The sequence below is a fragment of the Phascolarctos cinereus genome, unplaced genomic scaffold, assembly GCF_003287225.1.
Source record: "Phascolarctos cinereus isolate Bilbo 61053 unplaced genomic scaffold, phaCin_HiC Scaffold_4;HRSCAF=312, whole genome shotgun sequence".
Taxonomy (NCBI): domain Eukaryota; kingdom Metazoa; phylum Chordata; class Mammalia; order Diprotodontia; family Phascolarctidae; genus Phascolarctos; species Phascolarctos cinereus.
In genome coordinates, this window is record NW_027555847.1 from 327374256 (window position 1) to 327393916 (window position 19661).

At 37.6% G+C, this 19661-nt stretch overlaps 1 protein-coding gene across 2 annotated transcripts in view; it reads left to right on the forward strand.

Annotated features, from left to right (window-relative positions):
• ADAMTS6 (ADAM metallopeptidase with thrombospondin type 1 motif 6) overlaps positions 1-19661 on the forward strand; it is a 339960-nt gene that overhangs the window by 221815 nt on the left and 98484 nt on the right. For both annotated transcript variants that reach the window (XM_021007265.2, XM_021007269.2), the window contains exon 12: positions 10859-10966. In XM_021007265.2, coding sequence (XP_020862924.1) covers positions 10859-10966 — 108 coding nt within the window. The remainder of the gene's footprint in view (positions 1-10858; positions 10967-19661) is intronic.

Below are 19661 nucleotides of genomic sequence, written 5' to 3' on the forward strand. Positions count from 1 at the left end.
CAGATATTCCCTAATTCCTTTAACATATCAGCAAAAGAACAGCCTTTAGAACTCACTACCCTAGTGGTTAAAAAAAAGAAAAAGCTTGGTGTTACCTGCTGCCTCCTGGAGATTTGTAAAAGCATCTTGGGTGCAGGCTGGAATCTATTAGAGTTTCTCTGCTTGGCTCCAGATATGTTGGACTTATGCAAGGATTCATAGGTTTGGGAACACCATGGCCATAACACTCCATGTATTCCCCACCATCTCTCTGTCCCCTCTTACTGTAGCTTGACTTTTTATCTCAAAGAAGCTCAGGAATACCCTAGGAATGTCTGGCCCGTGAGGCCAGTCACCTTGCCAGGCTGCGTTTCGTCTCTTGCTTCCCCTCCTTTTCCCATGGCTCTCCCTCTCTTTTTTTTCTTTTCTACATTTCTGCTACCTAGTCAGCAAACAGGCAGAAGGCCCATGGGACTCTGAGCTCCTGGGGCCTCTTCCAATAAATAGCATTTCTCCTTCCTCCTCGATGTGGGCCTGAAGCTATGCTGGAGAGCTCCTAGTTAGGGAAGAGGCAATGCCTGCCCTTATTATGAGTCTCTCATGCCCACTTGCTGCCATCCTTGTTATAGCAATATGTTACTGGCTTTAAATTACACACCAACTAAATAAGAATTAGATAGTCTCTTGCAAAGAATACATTGCATTTACTCTGGGATCTAAATAATAAGAATGTTTATTTAGGAGAAGACCTCAGAGATTAAATATTATAGTAACATATAAATATGTGACTATAACCTAAGTCAGAGACAAAGAAACTGGTGTGAGAGCTGTACACCTAAAGAAGCTAGCTGGACACATAGGAGGGAATGAGAGAGGGAGTCAATTTAGCAGCTAGAAAATGAGATTCTGGGGGCATCAAGGTGGTGCAGTGGATAGAGCACCGGCCCTGAAGTCAAGAAGGCCTGAGTTCAAATTCAGCCTCACACCAAACACTTGACACTTACTAGCTGTGTGGCCCTGGGCGAGTCACTTAACCCCAATTACCCTCCCCCCCCCAAAAAAAAAGGAAAAAAGAAAGTGAGATTCTGAGAGGCAACATAGTATAGTGTATAGAGGGCCAGATTTGAGTCAGAAAGACCTGGGTTCAAGTTCTGCCTTTGATAAAAATGGATATTTGACCCTGGATGGATTAGTTAACTTTTCATTGTTCCAGGTAACTCTCTAAAATTAGACCCAGTAGATTGTCATTGATGGAAGGAGTTTGCTCACAGTGAAGTTCCTTATATAAATGAAATCATAGGTCTAGACCAGAGGTGACTTACAACATGGAGTGTACCAGAGCCAGATTAAAATGTAATTGGGAAATATTTAACAAAATAAATAAAAATACAATAAAACATAGATGATATTAGATTTTAAAATTGAGTTAATATGCAGCCTGTAGGTATGCTTGTTGTATGGATTAGTGGCACCCCTTTCTGTTTCAGTTTGTCAGCACTGGTCTAGATGGAAAAAGGGAGTTTCCAAGAAGAATTATCTTCATCAAGAAGAGGTAATCCTTAAAACTCCTACTCTTCCAGACCCCTAGGATAATGAACCCAGAATGATATGGTGGTAAGAACACAAAACTTGACAGCAGAAAACCTGATTTTTCAGTCACAACTCCAAAACTGTGTGTGACTTTGGACAAGTTGCTTTACCCAAGAAGAGCAGACTAAAGTCTATTTTAGCTTTTACTCCTAGAATCTGGCTTGGAATACTCCTTCTATAAAGAGAACTTTGCAGAAGAAAGCAGCAAAATGACTAAAAGTTTTGAAGATGGGATTTGATGGGATTTATGAAAAGGAAGTTGAAAAGAGTTGAGTATGTTCAGCTTATAAATTAGAATGCTGAGTGATAACTTTTAAAAAAGCATAAAACTAAGGAGTATTTGTTATGCTATGAATTTTTTTGTCAAATTGTTCTCTACTTGTACTAATGGCAGGTTAAGAAACAATAGTCTTAATTTGCAATTGGAAATGCAGATTACTGAATATTAAGAAGAGGAAGAAGAAGAAGATGATGATGACGACAGTAATGACAATGCTGATTATTATTGCAGCTCAGTTATCTGGAAGTGCAGCAGCCACTCATGAGCCAGTTTCCACTACTTAACAACATGGAAGCTTTGACCAGCCGCATTTCCAGCCTATGTTGGTTTGCCTTTCCTTTGGCAGCCTGGTGGCTCTCCACTTTTGGGGGCCCACCATATTGGTGCTGGACTTTGTGTAGACACTCCATTGGGTTTAGCCCTGCTACAATTTAACTGCTGAGCTTAAGTAATCCACCAGCCTTAGCCTCCCCTGTAGCAGTGATTACCTTCTTGTGCCACTCACTACGCTCAGCTAGATTACTAAATACCAGAAAAAATTTCCAAGCTGGGAAGAATTATTAAATATTGGAATATTTTTAATGGTGTGATTGTAAAATTACTGTCCTTGATAATCTCTAACATAGAATAGTGTTTATTGATTTAGATAGAGAGACAGGCAAGGTAATGAATCAGAGGTATTGATTGTCCTTTTACCAGAATTCCTTCATGTGTAAAGACACATTCAGAAATTGTAGAATCAAGCCTGCCAGGTAGGGAAAGATGGAATGATTTTTATTTGTTTTTCCTCTGTAACTAGATGTGGTTCAGTTAAAACAGAAGCATCTTATATCTTCTGTTGATAGTGGATCCATAATCCATTAACTGTTAAACATCATTGATGTTCTCAGTGTGGTCTTCAGATTTGATTTTTTTTTTCACTAAGTTCGCATCTTGGTGGTGTTTTTGTTTTTTGTTTTATTTATTTTTTTTAAAAAGGAAGCATTTCCATTTGTTTTCTTTGCTAGTGAGTAGTTATTAAAATGACCCAGGTTGAACTCTGGATTAGGGCTCAGACTCTCTTTCCTTGCACAATAGGATTAAAATCTATTTAAGGCCACTGGAGGATACATTATCCCTTTTCATCTGATAGTTACTAAACACCTGGAGTGGGGCCGTCCGGTCACCATGTGTTGGCTCTTGATTTTTGTTTTCTGTGATGAAATGGAGGTAACCTTTCTAATCGGGACTCTCTTCCTGACCTTTCTAGGGCCCTGTTCTTCTGGGTTTTCAGGCTGTTTAATTGGAGACAGCTGTCCAGGGATGTTACTGATAAGATAATAAGAGCAAAAGGAGCCCCTCAAATCCAGAATCCAGGACCCTGAGTAACACAAGAGTTGCCTGGGGCAGATACCTTTGAGTGTGATTATATCTCTTTTATGACCTCTACCTTTAAAAAAAAAGCCAACAGTCTAGCAATAAAGAAGTCATTATATCCTCAGACACCTAATTTGATTTCCCGAGTGATATAATAGTTGTAAAGTTATTCTGGGCTTCTGATTTTACCAGGAAGGCAGAATTGCCTTCTTTGCTTTCTTTGCCTTCATTGTTTCTTTTCTTAATTTTAAAATTATAAGCTTAATAACCATCCAAAAACATAAAATAAATGTACAGAAAACAAATGTACAAAAATAAAAGAAAACTGTACAAAAAGCTCACAAGTACCTCTTAGCAGCTAAGAAGGGAGAAACAAATTAATTAAAATAGCAAAAAACAAAAGGTTCATTTTCTTTTTTGATGCATAACTGTCCAGGGAAAAAGAGAAGTATGGGGAAAGCAAGTTAGAATTTTTTAAGAACATGTATTTTAATTTTGTTGAAAATAATTTTCTACGTCAAATGAAAACTGCTGTTGGGATCGGAGGCCTTTGTTAGCGTCTCTGCAGTTATATTCTACACATCTTCAAAATCTATTGAAGAATTCTGTTTCTTCTTATTGTTTGTTTATAATTATAAAGTATGATACGTATAAAATGTTGAGATGACTGTACAAATAAAAAAGTAATTACATCTGATTACTGCTAATATGTGCCAACATGGGCTCAAATCCAGCAGATTGGTGATCTGGAAGTTGATGTTCCACATTTAAATTCAAATAAACGTATAAGAATTCTTTATTTCCTTGCAGATAAAGGGCATAAAACATATTGGTTTTTGAAATCCAGATGTGAGTTGTGAAATTAGGAAGCCTCACGTATAATAGTCTTTCTTTAATGTTGGCTTTGGTGTGGCATCTGTGGTATAATGAGAAAAAAAACCCAACTCATTTAGAATTAGGAGACTTGGGTTCAGTCCCAACTCTTCCACTTACTAACCATGTGGCCTTGTGGAAAGGTAGTGTTATGGTAGTAACATTGGATAGAAACCAATAGAATTGAATTCAAATTTTGGCCCTATTTACTATCTGTATGACCTTTGACAAGTTAGTCCACCTCTCCCCTCTCTCTGGGAAGCTACATGATTGTTTTAAGGTTCCTTCCAGCTCTAAATATTATGAGTCTAAGTCACTTATTATCTCGCAGCCTTAGCATTCTCATTTGTAAAGAAACTCCTTCAAACAATGTAGGTTTGCACTTTCTTTTTAATTTATCTTCTTAGAGGTTCTTAATCATTTTGTGTGTCATTGACCCCTTTGGCCATCTGATGAAGCTTACAGACCCCTTCTCGGAATAATAGCTTTAAAAAATTCATAATTAAGGGAAATGCTAAAATTCAGTTAGAGTTTGGTGAAAATAGAGATGCATTTTTTTCCTCCACCCAAGTGAACAGACCCCACTGAAATCCATTCACAGAAGCCTTGGGGAGAGAAGCCTGTGGATACTTGGTTAAGAGCCCCTGTCTTAGAGAGCTGCCTAGAACACAGGCCAGTATATATCCAAGGCGAGATTTAAGCCCAGGTATTCTTGGCTACTACACTAGCTTCCTAACTATTATGCCATTCTACCTCTCATAGTTGTGAGATAAAATTTTTTTTAAAATTTGGTGACAAGATAATTCTTATTTGTATTCATCTTCTTCCAAGTCACAGAAAATGCTGCAGAGCCTAATCTGGATATGGAACCCCTAGAGAGACATGAAGGATGCTTAGAATAATATTTTATGTACAATTAACATAATTAAGCTGTCATCAATCTTTTTTTTTACTGGGCTCATGACTTTTTGTTGGATTCTGTTTTTGTCCATGAGAATCTAGCTCAAAATGAAAAGAGGAAAACCAGAGGGCTTTTCCCCAAACTCCAATTTTGTTTAGTTATTCAAATGTTTTCTTTCACTTTGGAGTAATGCTAGGAACCAAATGGTATATAAAAGAGAAAAGCAAGGGCCTTTGAAACTGCAATTCTTACATACAAAGAAAGCTATTCATCTTTCTACTCACATAAATATAACTACTAGCAGGGTCAGGTATAAGGTTGACTAACCCCATTCTCCCTTGTCCACAATTTATCCTCACACCACCCATCCTGTTCAGGTCATAAATCACATAACTTCACTCAATATTGAAGAAAGGTTATCATAGAGCTGGAAGAGAGTTATTGTTTTACAGATGAAGAAACTGAGGCCCGCAAAAAGCAGGTGACTTGCCCCAGGTTATGTAGTTAGTGCATAGCAGAATCAGAACTAGAATTCATGTCCTCTTGACTATTCTTTTTGTTGGAAGATTTTTTTGAGGCAGAAAAAAAAAAGAAAACAAAAAATGAATGAGAAATGTACTACCGTTAACCTTGAAGAATAATCATTGAGATTGTAAGTAATGATTACTGCTGTCATTACCTTAAATATATTGGAAGATGACCAAGATTTTAATAAGTTCCTTCCTTCTTTCCCACTTTCCTTCTTTCCTTCCAATACTACCTTCATTATGTTTTTTTAAATTAATGAACTTTAAAAGTAAGATTGTAAGTAAGTAAAATATTTACATAACTTGGAGTGCTATATAAATGCTAGCTATCTAAGTTAGTAGGGTAATGTAGTTGAAAGCACATTGGTTTTGATGTCAGAAGTCCTGAGTTCAGCTCTTGAATTTTATACTGTGTTTATTTGAGCAAACCAGTCAACCTATCTGATCCTCAGTTTCCTCAGCTATAAGAAGAAGAGGCTGCACTAGATGACCTTTAAGGTCCCCACCAGCTCTAAATTTATAACACTAAGAATATTATGCTACCTTAGCCAAGAAAAGTGAATCTGCATTTGCAATAAGAAAAAGAACTTCTTCACAAAAAGAAACAATAGGATTTTTTGAAGGATGTCTTGCTTCAATAATACTGATTTACCAACAAAAGACAAAAAAAGTAATTCCAGGAAAAATCTCAAACCTCTCTTGACTTTGTTGAGCTCTAAGAAACTGATAAGAGGGCCTTCTTAGGGATTCTTCCTGCCTGATTTTTTTGTATCCTAAGTAAACTTTCATGTTGCAATAAAATTAAAAATTTAAATCTTGGAGGTAGGAAGATTCTTCTTCATGAGTTCAAATCCAGCCTCAGATACTTACTAGCTGTGTGACCCTGGGCAAGTCACTTAACCTTGTTTACTTCAGTTTCCTCATCTGTAAAATGAACTGAAGAAGGAAATGGCAAACCACTCCAGTATCTCTTCCAAGAAAACCCCAAATGGGGTGATGAAGAGTCAGACATGACTACAATGACAGAACAATGACAACAAAATTAAAATTTGAAGCAGTGTCATAAAATGGAAAGAGCACTGACTCTGGAGGTAGAGGACCAGGGGTTAAAATGTGACTTTGCTACTTCCTACATGTGTAAACTTGGGCAAGGCAGCTAACCCCTCTGGGCTTTAGTTTCCCCATTGGCAAAATGAAGGGATTGCACTCAGAGATGGTCTCTAAGATTCCTGAGAGTTCTAGTTATATGATCCCAGATTAAGATTTTGATAGGTCTGCCTTCTGCAAAGATTTGCTCACTTGATCTGTTGAATGCCCATCACAGTGTCAAGTATATCCAGAAAAATGTATTTGGTGATGGAATAAAAAGCCTGAAGATTGTAATGACCCATAGCTAGTCCTTATTAAGTGATTTTTGAAAGCAGAGGCTTAGACTTGTTAATAATAGATGCTATGGTCTTGCTAACAAGTCATCACTTGGGCCCCTTAGAAGTTATTAATTCCACCCCCTCCACTCTACATTCCTCCTCTTTTCCTCACTGGCACCACCACCTTCCTATCACCTGTATTCACAATCTTGGAATCCTCTCCATCTCCTTAGGCTTCCTTAGCCCCCACGGCCCAGCAGTAGCCAAGTATTACTGATTCTACCTTCACAAAGTCGCCCACATCTACTCCCATCTTTCCACCCAAGCCACAACTACCTGAGCCCTTCATCATCTCTTGCCTGGACTATGGCAGGAAGCATCTAATTAGTTTACCTCCCTCCAGGCTTCCTCCTCTCCAAGCTATCCTCCACACAGCTGCCAAGTTATTCCTAAAACACAGATCTGACTTTGCCTTCCACTTCTCTGTTCACAAAGATGTTCTCAATCCTTTCTAGGATAAAAATCAAACACCGGTGGGCATGTTCACAATATGGTTCCCATGTATCTTTCTAAACTGATTTCACATTGCTTCTTTTCATGACTCTCTGACCCACAGTTTTGTTGTCCAGTTATTTCAGTTGTGTTTGACTGTTCATGACCCTGTTTGGGGTTTTCTTGGCAAAGATACTGGAGTGGTTTGCCATTTCTTTCTCCAACTTGTTTGACAGATGAAGAAACTGAGGCAAGTGGAGTTGGGTGACTTGACCAGGGTCACAAAGCTCATAAGTGTCTGAGGACAGATTTGAACTCGGGAGGATGAGTCTTCCTGGCTCTAGGCCTGGTGCTTTACCCACTATGCCACTTAGTTGCCCTCTTGACCCACAAAAAAAGAAGTTATCAATTCTAGTTTCAAGAAGGTTGTTATGAGGAAAGGTTGGGTCTGCCTCTTCCTGTTTGAGCTTTGGGAAATGGGAAAACAAATAGGAATGACAGAGTATAATAGCACCTGCAGTGATGCTACAGTAGTCCGAAAATGAACTATAGTTTCTCAGGTCTTTGTCCCCCATAGAGTCTTTCTGGCTGGCTCTAAGGACAACCCTCTTCCCCCAGACCAACCATAAAAAAGTGAACTCCCTCAAAACTATTAAGTAAGACACCATGGAAAGAGTGGTCAGGGTGGATAATATATACAACAACTATGTGCTTTTGTAATTTGCCATCTGTTAAAAGAAAGGAAGCCTATGTGGTTTTGGGTTTCTTTGGTCAACCAAATCATCACAAATATAAAAGTAAAGACTTTCTGATGAAGCTAAAGAACTCATTTTCAGTCATATAATCCTGAAACCACTGTGGTATTGTTTAGATGTTGAATTTCCATATTAAAGATGTTATATATGAATTCATTTTATCTTCACAACAACCCTGAGAAGGACTACTATTATTATCCCCATTTTTACAAATGAAGTAACTGAAGCAGATAGATTTACTCAGGATCACACCAATAATGTTTCGGGCCAAATTTGAACTCAGGACTTCCTGACTCCTGGCCCAGCACTCTGTACTACAACACTTAGATGGCATCTGCATTTTGTCTAGATGGAGAGGCCAATATTTAGCTTTACTTTAAAGTTCTACAAATCCTTCTTAGTTCCATATTTTTTATCCCAAGAGATATTTTCTGATATACAGACCTTCAGACCTCTACTTATAAACAGTTTTTTTTAAAAAATAGAGCTTAATGCTCTACTAAAAGATACTTTAATCTGCCAAGAGTTAGCAGGATCGGAAAGTCTTGATACCTTTTTCAACTGGAAGTACATTTTTTGAAGGTCCATCTTCGTGGAAAGCATCTCCTGGATCTTGCTGCTTGTAGACTTAGAGTTCTTTTGGAGAGTGGTTTCTTTACTGGAGGGCTTTTGAAAGACAGGGCTTTTACTGCTTTGTGTGTGTACCTAGCCTGAGGCCTTGCTAGTTTGTACCAGCCTTGTTTAAGGTTCCATTTTCTACCGTCTTTGTTTCTTCAAGATGCGATCATGTGATCAGGGCCATGTGTCTGTCAACTTAGCAAAATCCGTTTTTCTGTTGGCAAGGGGAATGACAGCTCCAGGACCTTTGTGGCCATTTTCATTAATATGTTTTTCTGCTTCTAGCTTCTCCTGGAGCTACTTTCTGATGCCTAGGGCCTGATGTGAATGATTTGGTTCTGGACTTGTATGAATATGAAATCATCACAATGCCTTCACATTCCAGGGAACTCTTTCATATACAAAAACTGAGTTATGAAGTGGTGGGAATAAATATTCTAAATCAGAAGCTGAGGCTGGGGGAGAAAGTGAACTTTTTAATATCCTGGAATTTGAGGATGGTAAGGTGTTAAGATTAAATTTCTGAAGATTTTGATGGAATATAAGGAAATTTTCCTTTTTCTAAATGTGAACTCTCTCCTAGAGTAAAAGGAAATCATTCTGATTGCCTCATTGTTGTTCTAAGGTTAATCTAAAAGCCATCTTGACTGAGTCTTCTTAAGTCCTTGGCATATTCAGGAACCCTGTGATATCTTTACAGGGAGAATCAATCACATTTTTCAGTGGCAGGGTTAAAACTAAGGGGATGTGAGGCCAAAGGCAAGCTACAATCCACCTTACTTTTTTTTTTTTTACAGATGAAATCTAGTTAAAATAAACATCAAGGGAAGCCTTAAGAAAACCTAGAATACAAACATCAGAAACTTGCAAGTCAAGTCAGTAGATAGGGTGTCAGTTAGGAGGTATCAAAAAGGATGAAAAGAAGTCTAAGAGACAGTGAGAGGGAAAGGGGAAAGGACTGGTAGGTGTTAATGCAAATTATATTTTAACAAACTATTAATCAACAACTACTGATTCTCTCCTTTCCTCTGTTCCCTCTTCCTTTCCCTCTCTAAATAGAGTCTAGAGTAATTGCTTTAATTTTCTGCACCCTAGAAATGCTCTTCCAAAAGGGAAATTTAATTAATGACCTTGCTATGTTTGTATTGTACTTCATGAATTTTATAAATTTTGTTTATGTGAAGTTCGTGAAAAGGTTTTTTTCTGATATTGTTCCAATCAAAATTACAGATATAAGTATAATAAAAATATAACATTCAATTAAAATGTACTTATTAAACATGAGTAGTGTGCATAGCACTAGGTAGTCTCTGGAAGATTTAGATTTAGATACCTAATTTAGATAAGAGAGATTGTTGCCCTCTTGGAGTTTATGGTTTAATAAGCATTTAAATGTTGAACCAGTCACATATCTTTGCATTAGCAAAGTAACACAACAAAATGTTATATTACACAACCATTACATTATAATACCACATTGTGATTGACTGTATTAACATAGATGTTTTAAAAAGTAGAAATGTTGATGAAATAGGGATGCAAACCCCATAATCATTTATATAAACAAAAACAACCTTTGAAAATATTAATATCTTCCTCAGTGTCTAAGATTTTTCCTTCCTTTCATTCAATTTACTTGGTAATTCCTTTAAATAGCATATTTTAGAACATGATGGATTAATATAGTTTGAACAAAATGAAATATTTTACATTTCCTATTTCAGAAGTATTATAAACTTTTGATGTCATGATAAAGAGGAAGAGATAGCTCCAAAAAATACTTAAAAGATGTCAGTCACAATGATGGCACAGAGAAGGAGCCCTCACTTCTCAGAATGTGTCCATGCATTGGTGGAAGACCCATTCTGGCAAACTAATCAATACTGCCAGATTCTCTTCAGAATGTTCTTACACTTATATTGGCTTTGAAATGACTCCAAAATATTTTCCAATTTTCCAACTTCCTTTAAATTCACACATTAAAAGCCTGCCTGTTCCTATTGTGTGTGTGTTTTTTCCAGAACAAATTTTGAATGTATCTGTGCCTGTGCTTAATGTGAAGGACTGGAAACAATTTTAGTATGTAATTCTGATCAACTTGCTTTTGCCTTCTTTCCTAGGAAGTGTGTAGAGAGCTCTGGTGCCTCAGCAAAAGTAATCGCTGTGTTACCAACAGTATTCCGGCTGCAGAGGGTACTCTGTGCCAAACTGGGAGCATTGAAAAAGGGGTAAGTCAAATGACTGCCACTTATACTATTGGGGTGAATTAGAAGCAAAAGGTAAAGTTATTGAGTGCAGACCATGAATCCATTAAGCAACAGCGTTCACTGATTATTGTTGTTATTGTTCATAATATTATATTATTATTATTATTATTATTATTTTGCACAAATGCATGTGTTCCTATTCTTGTCAGTTTATATATGGGTCATATTTTAGTACCTATTTTTTTAAAGCATCATTTGTAGAATTATAGTGATTACTTGTTTCTGTTTCCCTTTAAAAATATAGCTGTCTGAAAGCATGAGTATGAATTATATCTATTTAAAAATAATAACCTTTTAAAAATTATTTAGTAATATAATCTCTAATTCTTTTACTTTAAAAATTCCAGGAAATTCATGTTACCAGAAAGAGATTTTGATAATAGTTGCAGTTTTAAAAGCCGCAAGATACCTAGGCATAGGATCTGAAATTACTTTAGTTCTATGTGTCCAGTTTCAAAGGATTGGTTTACACCGATGAGCAATAGCTTATCCTTCCTGATTACTGTGGGAATTGCTGCCTTTGTAAATGCTGCATCCCCTATATCCGTCTCTAGAATTTACTGCTGCAGACTAAATTTATATGAACAATTACTACTGTCATCTGTTCTCAGTTGTGACTCCTGCCATGTTTGCTGGGCTGGTTTCAACAAAGATTACACTGCACTTCAACTTACCGTCTGATGTTAAAATACAGAGAATGAAAGCTTTTGGGCAGCTGTCACAGTTTATTAATCCTTGCTGACGGCTTCATTCAGGACCCATGACCTAGTACCATGTTGATGGCTTTTCCATGCTGAGTTTGGAAATATTGGTAAACTATGCTAAATACATGAATTGATGGGGTCATTTTTTAAAGGATAAAAGATCCTTTTTTTGAGAACTTGTAGTTAGCCAATAAAAATATGGAGACCTTCACATGCTACCAAAAATTCATAGTTTTTTTTTCCACTAGAGTAGTAGAAAATATTAGGAATCTCACTCTTAAAACAACAGTCTAGGTTTATTTTGGATCTAACAACCCTTGTCAACGACAAGTAGCAATTTACATCAATCTGTAGTAAGGAGAATCGTATAACCATAAAGGAAGCTGTAGCAACAGCTTCATTTGCCATTAATTGTTAATTACTTACATTCATAGTTTCTAGTAGACTATATATGCCATCACCTCTAATGCCTTCATTAGACCTACTAGCTCCTTCTGCTTTGGATTTAAATAATCAATTTCTCTAAGTACCTTCTGGAGAAATGAGCGATCATCAGTGGCCATTCAGCTCATCACAGGTTTAAAACATAATGGCGTCATCTCTATTTTATGCTTTATCATTATTAGCAATGGCAAGACACTGTGTATATGTGTGTGTGTGTGTGTGTGTGTGTGTGTGTGTGTGTGTGTGTGTGAGAGAGAGAGAGAGAGAGAGAGAGAGTATGTGTGTGTGTGTGTGTGTGTGTGTGTGTGTGTGTGTGAGAAACAGAAGGTGTGGTATAGTTGTAGAGCCCACATTTTTCCATCAGCAAGCATTTATTATCTACTATGTGCCAGGCACTGTGCTAAGTAATAAGGACACAAAGAAAGGCAAAACCAATCTCTGTCTTTAAGAAGCCTGCATTTTAATGGAAATAAATAAATAAATGGATGCATACAAAATGCATGCTCTATGACAGAAGGAAGAGAATCATAGAAGGGAAGATTCTAGCAGCTGCAGGGACCAGGAAAAGACTTCTGCAGAAGGTGGGATTTGAAGCTGAAGGAAGCCAGTTAAACAAAGAGGCAGAGGTGGGGAGGGAGAGCATTTGAGACTTGAGGGACAAATGTTTGCTTTCATTGCAAAGGCAAAGGGATGGAAGATAAAGCAAACAGCATATAGGCCAATGTGTCTAGCTGGTAGAATTTGTGGAAGGGAGCAAAGTATTAAGAAGACTGGAGAAGTAAGAAGAGGCCAGGTTCTGAAGAGTTTTAAATGCCAAACGGAGGTTTATATGTGAGGATAAAGACAAGTTAACAAGAATTTGTTAAGTTTCTCTTATATACCAAACAGAATGTTAATTGCTAGGGAGACAAAGAAAAGGGAAAAGATAACAGTCCTTTCCCTCAAGGAGGTTTACATTTTGAATAGGAGAGAAACCTGAATCTGGAGGGCATAGGGAGCTGCTAGGGCCAGAAATATTGAAAAGCACCTACCTGCTACAAGGCCTTGCACATAGTAGGTGCTCAGTGAATTGTTCTCGAATGAATTTTAAATTTGTTTAGGTTAGCTGGTAGAGAGAAGGGTAGTAATTGACATGGAGTAAGAATGGGATGTAAATCTCGGGGAAAAGGGAACATGAGGTAGAAAATAGTAATAAATTTGATTTCTAAAGATTCTGATTCTCATTATAGCTAGCTGTACAAAAGGGTTCTCACCAAGGGTCCATCAGTAGTCACAGCATGAGAGTATTATAAAACCAATATCAAAAAAATCTTTTACAAAAACAAATCTTGAAGGTTCTAGCAGAGAGATTAAGGGAAAGAAAGAGTTAGAGATGGAACTAGCAAAAGTCTTAATAAAAATACCTTTGGAAGGAAAAAGGACAGAGCTCTAGAAGGTAGAAGGCTGCTCGATGGTGCAGTGGGCCTTGTGTCTGGAAGGCTTCTCTTCCTGAGTTCAGATATGGCCTCAGACACTTACTAAGCCGTGTGACTTTGGGCAAGTCTTAGCCCTGTTTGCCTCAGTTTCCTTATCTGTAATTGAGCCGGAGAAAGAAATGGAAAACCACTCCAGTATCTTTGCCAGGAAAACCCCAAAAAGGGTCATGAAGAGTCAGACATGACTGGAAGACAATTGAACAGCTAGAAAGTGGTCCTCAATATGTTGCTTTCAGACTTTGAAGTCTTTCAAAGAACATCCAATCAGCATGTAGCTAGACCGTAAAAGCAAACAGAGCCTTCAGACATTATGTTCAGATGATGTATTGCTGCATCTTTACTAATTGAATTTATCACTGAGGAACAGCCAAGTGGTACAGTGGATAGAGCACTGGACCAGGAGAGACTTGACTTCAAGTCTGGCCTCAGACATTTACTAGCTGTGTTACTCTGGACTAGTCACTTTGCCCTTGCTTCAGTTTCTTCCTCTGTAAAATGGGGATAATTAGCACCTACCTCTCAGGATTGTTATAAGGAAAAAAGGTAAAATAACATAATTTTTGTAAAGTTCTTTGTAAACCTGGAGGTACTACATATAAATGCTAATTATTATTATTAATTTGTTATTATTATCTTTTGTGTGGATTGCTGTTTTCTAATGTCTTTATTCAGTTATTCTTCTTGAAAATGTTCCTGCTGCTGTCAGAGACAGAGTTTTCTCAGTATGTGTCAGTTTGGGGCTATCAAATCCAACCAGGATTAAAAGTTTTTGCTTTAGTTGGAACCACCACAGGCAGAAATAATTCTGGGTCAGTTTGGTCACTCCTTAGAAATACAGACTAAGAAATAGTTGGCATTTATGTCAACATGTTTCTTGTGATTTTGCTTTTAAATTTCAGGGGATATAATTTGCAGAGAGGAAAGGGAATTTTATGTCCTCACGTGTGATATGTGTGATATGAAACTGTATGAGTGAAACGGACAGAGTATTAGAGATAATACTCTAATGCAGATATTCCAACCCATATCTGTACCAAGGAGTATACTGTACCAAGGAGTATATTTTGACAACAAGCTCTATGGGGGGAGAAAACCATGCAGAACATATTTTAAAGCATAACCTGCATTATTAACATTTTCTCCATCACTTTCTTAAGTCTAGACAATCAACAAAACAATAAATGGAGCCCTGATCTGTAGTTGGTTGAATTCTGGGGTGTAAATAGTGATAGCAAAAATTTAACAACTGACTCCTGCAAGTCTGTATGTCTGTCTCCCCCACACCCAGTATGCCCCGTTTTGGAGCATCGCTATAATAGTTCTTATTTTCATAGGGAGATATTCACATGGATACAAGACTAGATTTATATCATAGATCAGACTATGTGATGGGCACCTGATTTGATCTTTTTGTATTTAATAGCCCGTTTTGAAAAGTGGGGGAATTAGCAGTGCTTCCCATTACTTTTATTTGAAACTAATTTTTGCTGATGGTAGTATGATTTATCTTGCAAAATGATTTCCATAGACCAAATATTTCCATAGTCTGAGGTCTTCTAATGAACCTAGAACTAAAAATAATAGGTTTCTGAAAACTCAGAGTACCAATGTCTATGTACCATATCTAAGAAACATGAGTGGAACTCTCATGACCTCTGATCCTAGCCCCCTGAGCTACAGAACAACCCTCATCAGACAAAACATGAAAGAACTTAGCCTGTCTAGCCAACAGGATAAAACTAAAGCTGCTTATAGTTCAGAATAAATCTTTACTTTAAAAAAGTGGGAGAAATATTGCTGGAGTGATAGCACAGACACATTCAGAGGGTTGGATGGACGATGATCTCGTCCAGCTCTGGCTGCAAAAGATACGGGATGTATGCCCGGGGGCGCAGTTCCACAAATGTTCCATGCAAGTATGGGATCTGTTCCATGCACATTTAACAGATGGAGTAAGAAATATGGCCAAAAAATTAAAAACTGATCTTTGCGTGAGTCCTGGGGGGTCTGACATCGCTATTACAGCCATTGGAAGGCTGCCTGAACAAGCCATTCAAGGCTCGAATAAGAACCATATGGTCTGAATGGAGATGCTCAGGGACAGTAGCATTAACAAAAGGAGGAAATTTGATGAGCCCAGACAGTGCACTTGGTACTGTGTGTCCACAGGTCAGAAACTCCTGAGAATCAATCAGCATAACGTCCAGCCAAATAACTTTACTCAGATGTGGTAACAGTCAGAGTTCTTTGGACTGGAACCAGCAGTGTACTGGTATCTATGGAAGCAGGATGAAATAGGACACAGAGATGGGGGTGGCAAAGATTAGGATATTTGTTGAAAGAGATATGGAAGCCAGTCAGGAGCCACTCCTTGCCAGCCCTGATGGTGACCACAAAGAAGGTTCCAAATACTTCATCTGTTGCCTTGAAGTCAATATAATGACATTAGAGCCTGTGATGGAAGAAAGAGTTTAGTAAAAATCAGGTTTGCATATAAATCACCCAGATTCCTCCTATCTTGCTTGGTCTGTGAAATAGAACTGTGTCAGTGAAAATTGGCTTAGAATTAGGCTCTCAGATACTGTTCTAAGACATTGGATAAGTGATACAGCTCATGTACAGCTTTAGCTCTTAATTTACTTTAGGGTAGGATGCAGAACCCTTCGACTGGGCCCAGAATTGTTAAGAGCAGGAAGTGGAGAATAACTCCTCTAATTATCCTAGAAGCAGTGATGCTGAGGGATGACATGTTCTGATTTAGAACCTGGTCCAGGATGTTAGTGTTCTGTGTTACTGCACCTGCAAAGCAGGCCATTATTTACATCCCAGCTGATAGTTCTTCTAAACAGCACAGTATGCTCCCTCCGACTTAGGGCTGTTCTGACTCAGGAAGAATGCTCTGTATTGAATCACCAATACCATTTCCTTTAGAAACCTGGGATTTCCTTAGAGGGCTCTCATTCCAGATGCTGGCAGGATCCAAATTCTGGCTGTAGTACAAGTTATCCCAAAATTACATCCCCAAAATGGCCTAGCTGTAGAGGGGGAAACAAATTAATTCTACATCTCTGCTTGCCTTGTAATTCCCTTATGTGGATTCCTGATTCGTTCTTTTCAAAAAATGTTTCATCATTTGCTTTATATCTTATCATTGTTGGAACCCATCACCTGATGCCTTCAAATTAAGGACTATAAGTCCTTATTAGTCCTATTAGTAGCTCATGAACAGCTGTGGCCTTGCAGTAGTTTGCTACAACTACATATTGTTCAGAACAGCCATATTGTTTGGAAAATAATGGTGTTTCTTGAAAATACTTTAAAAGCTTCTTAAGAAAACACCGTGTTTGCAGATTACTTTAATTGTGCGATTAAAAAAAACTCCTTCAAATATTGGGGTTAGGGTGAGAAAAGAAAATGACTGATACACCTATGATATTTATTTATCTGCTTTGGACTTCTGCAATTCTACACTTCAAACGGGTAGGGTGGTACAGTGGGAGGAGTGCTTTATCTACAATCAAAGGAATTGAATCTGAATGCCAGGTCTTTTACTTCCTCTCTGGTAACCTTGGACATCACTTAACTTCTCAGGGACTTTTCTTCCCTCTCTGTAAAATGAGGGGTTTAGACTAGATGAACTCGAAGGTCACTTCTAACCCTAAACCTAGCAACTCATGACCTTTTCTGAAACTGTTCTGTACACCAAAGTCTAATAGAAGGAGTGTCCAGTTAGCCATCTGATCTCAGTGAATGCTTCAGGGAATGGACCTTGGAATTCATTGGTATAGGGAATTCCCAAATGAGAAAATTCTCTCTGTTAATGCATGTTGGCACCTAGCTGCAACTTACGGTGTCAGAAAATTGCTTAGAGCACTCAATCAAAGTAACACAATTATTATATAAACATTTCAGGTATTTAGATAGATAGACAGACAGACAAGTAGTCTACCTTTTGTCTACCTTTCCATGAATTAACCTAGTTAACTGTCATTTAGAATAGTAGTCCTGCATATAGCATAGAATTAGAAAAAATCACCACTTGATTTTTGGCATCATAGTACAACTTTCGAGACTACCATCAGCACTTGGTTTTGGCTTAACTACTACCTTGCTACACTCTCCCCCTACTTCCCCTAGCCACTTCGAGCTGAAGGGTGTGAAATTAACCCTCAGTTTATAGATAAGGAAACCAAAGCCAGGAAATGAAATGACTTCTCTTGGGTCATAGAAGTAATCAGGTTCAAAGCTGGGTTTAGAATATAAACATTCCTAGTTGCTAGTCCCATACTTCCTTAGACTGTTAAACCTGACCCTGCTCTCTGTAACAACTAGCTGACGGGAAGATTCCTTTGTTATTATGGCTTGTTAGCTCTTTACTCATAAATCTACATTACTTAACCTGCTGACATAATTATATACTGTGTCATATTTCCGGGGAATTGATAAAATGAATACCATGAATTTATGCAGTGAAAGGGCTTCTAGGAAACTGTTCACAAGATGCTATGTAATAATGACATTCTAAGCAATATATAACCTAAGTAGTGAATTTATCTCATACCAAAAATCTAATTTCTATAGGAAACAAAGCTTGTCTGTGATTACTTGCCTTGTCCTGTACCTTGTGACTATTGTTTATTGAACAGGAATAGTACATCCCTCATTCTTCGAGCACTTTTCTTTATCCCATGAAAAGAGCAAAAAATTACATTTAATAAATGAAAGTTTGTCATGGTGTATTCTATATCATTAATCCTTGGTCTGAAATAGCATTTACAGGGGTAGATGCTACTAGATCCTTTTCTTCATTATAATTCAGTATTTGAGGTAAGAAAAAGCAAAGCTAGAAAAAATAATTAAAATGTTCTTCCTGCTGTTTCTGCGACTGACTTCTTTATGATTTGGAAGAAATAGTTCAAATTGGTGGCAACTAGCTGTGTGATCTTGGGCAAGTCATTTGTTGTTTCCATTTTCTCATCTGTGAAATGCAAGGGTTGGACTGAATTATTTCGGAGATTCCTTGTGGCCCTAAAAATATATGAGCCTATGAAATAGAAACACTTAAAATTTTTCAAATAAATTTTATTCAAATTTATTTCAAATAAAATTTAATCAGTTTATTTTATTTCAGATAATACTTATCTTTTTGATTCATAAAATAGACAGTTGGAATCTATTGCCTGATGCTTTCAACTTAAGGAATGAGTCCTCATTAGTCCTATTAGTAGCTCATAAACAGCACTGGCTTTGTAGTTAAGCCATATTGTTCAGAAAATAATAGTGTTTCTTGGTTGTTTTTTGTTTGTTTGTTTGTAGGCAGTTGGGGTTAAGTGACTTGCCCAGGGTCACACAGCTAGTTAAGTGTCAAGTGTTTGATCTGAGGCTGGATTTGAACTCAGGTCCTCCTGATTTCAGGGCCGGTATGCTATCCACTGTGCCGCCTAGCTGCGTCTCATAATAGTGTTTCTTGAAAATATCTTTAAAGCTTCTTAGGAAAACATCATATTTGTAGGGTTTTTTTTTCTTTTCAGGGTTTCAATCCTTCAGGTGGTGGAGGTGGGGCAGAAGGTTCATGAAAATCAGTAATAGAGCAGCAACAGATTGAATGATTTGACCATGGTCACACAACCAATATATTTCAGAGGCAACACTTGACCAGAGGTCTTCATGACTCCAAATCTGTCTCTATCTACTAGGTCATGCTGCTATTAGTTATATCACAGAAAAAAAAGAACAATTATGGAAACTCAGCATTCTGAAGTGACCATATGAATAATTAAATTACCCCACTTCTTCAATCATGGGAAATGATGTGAGCAAATACCACAAGTATTCTTGTACCCTGATTCTTGTACTTACAGAAACATAGATCAGAAAAATAACCAAAGAGATAATTTGTTGCCATTTCCTGTCTGAAGGGTCTCCATATCTGGTTAGTTATGGTCAGTTATAAAGCCAGCAACTGCCAAAAAATTTTCGAGTCTTCCCAATTTCCCCCATTTCTATCCCAGGTCTCATACTTTCATCATACCC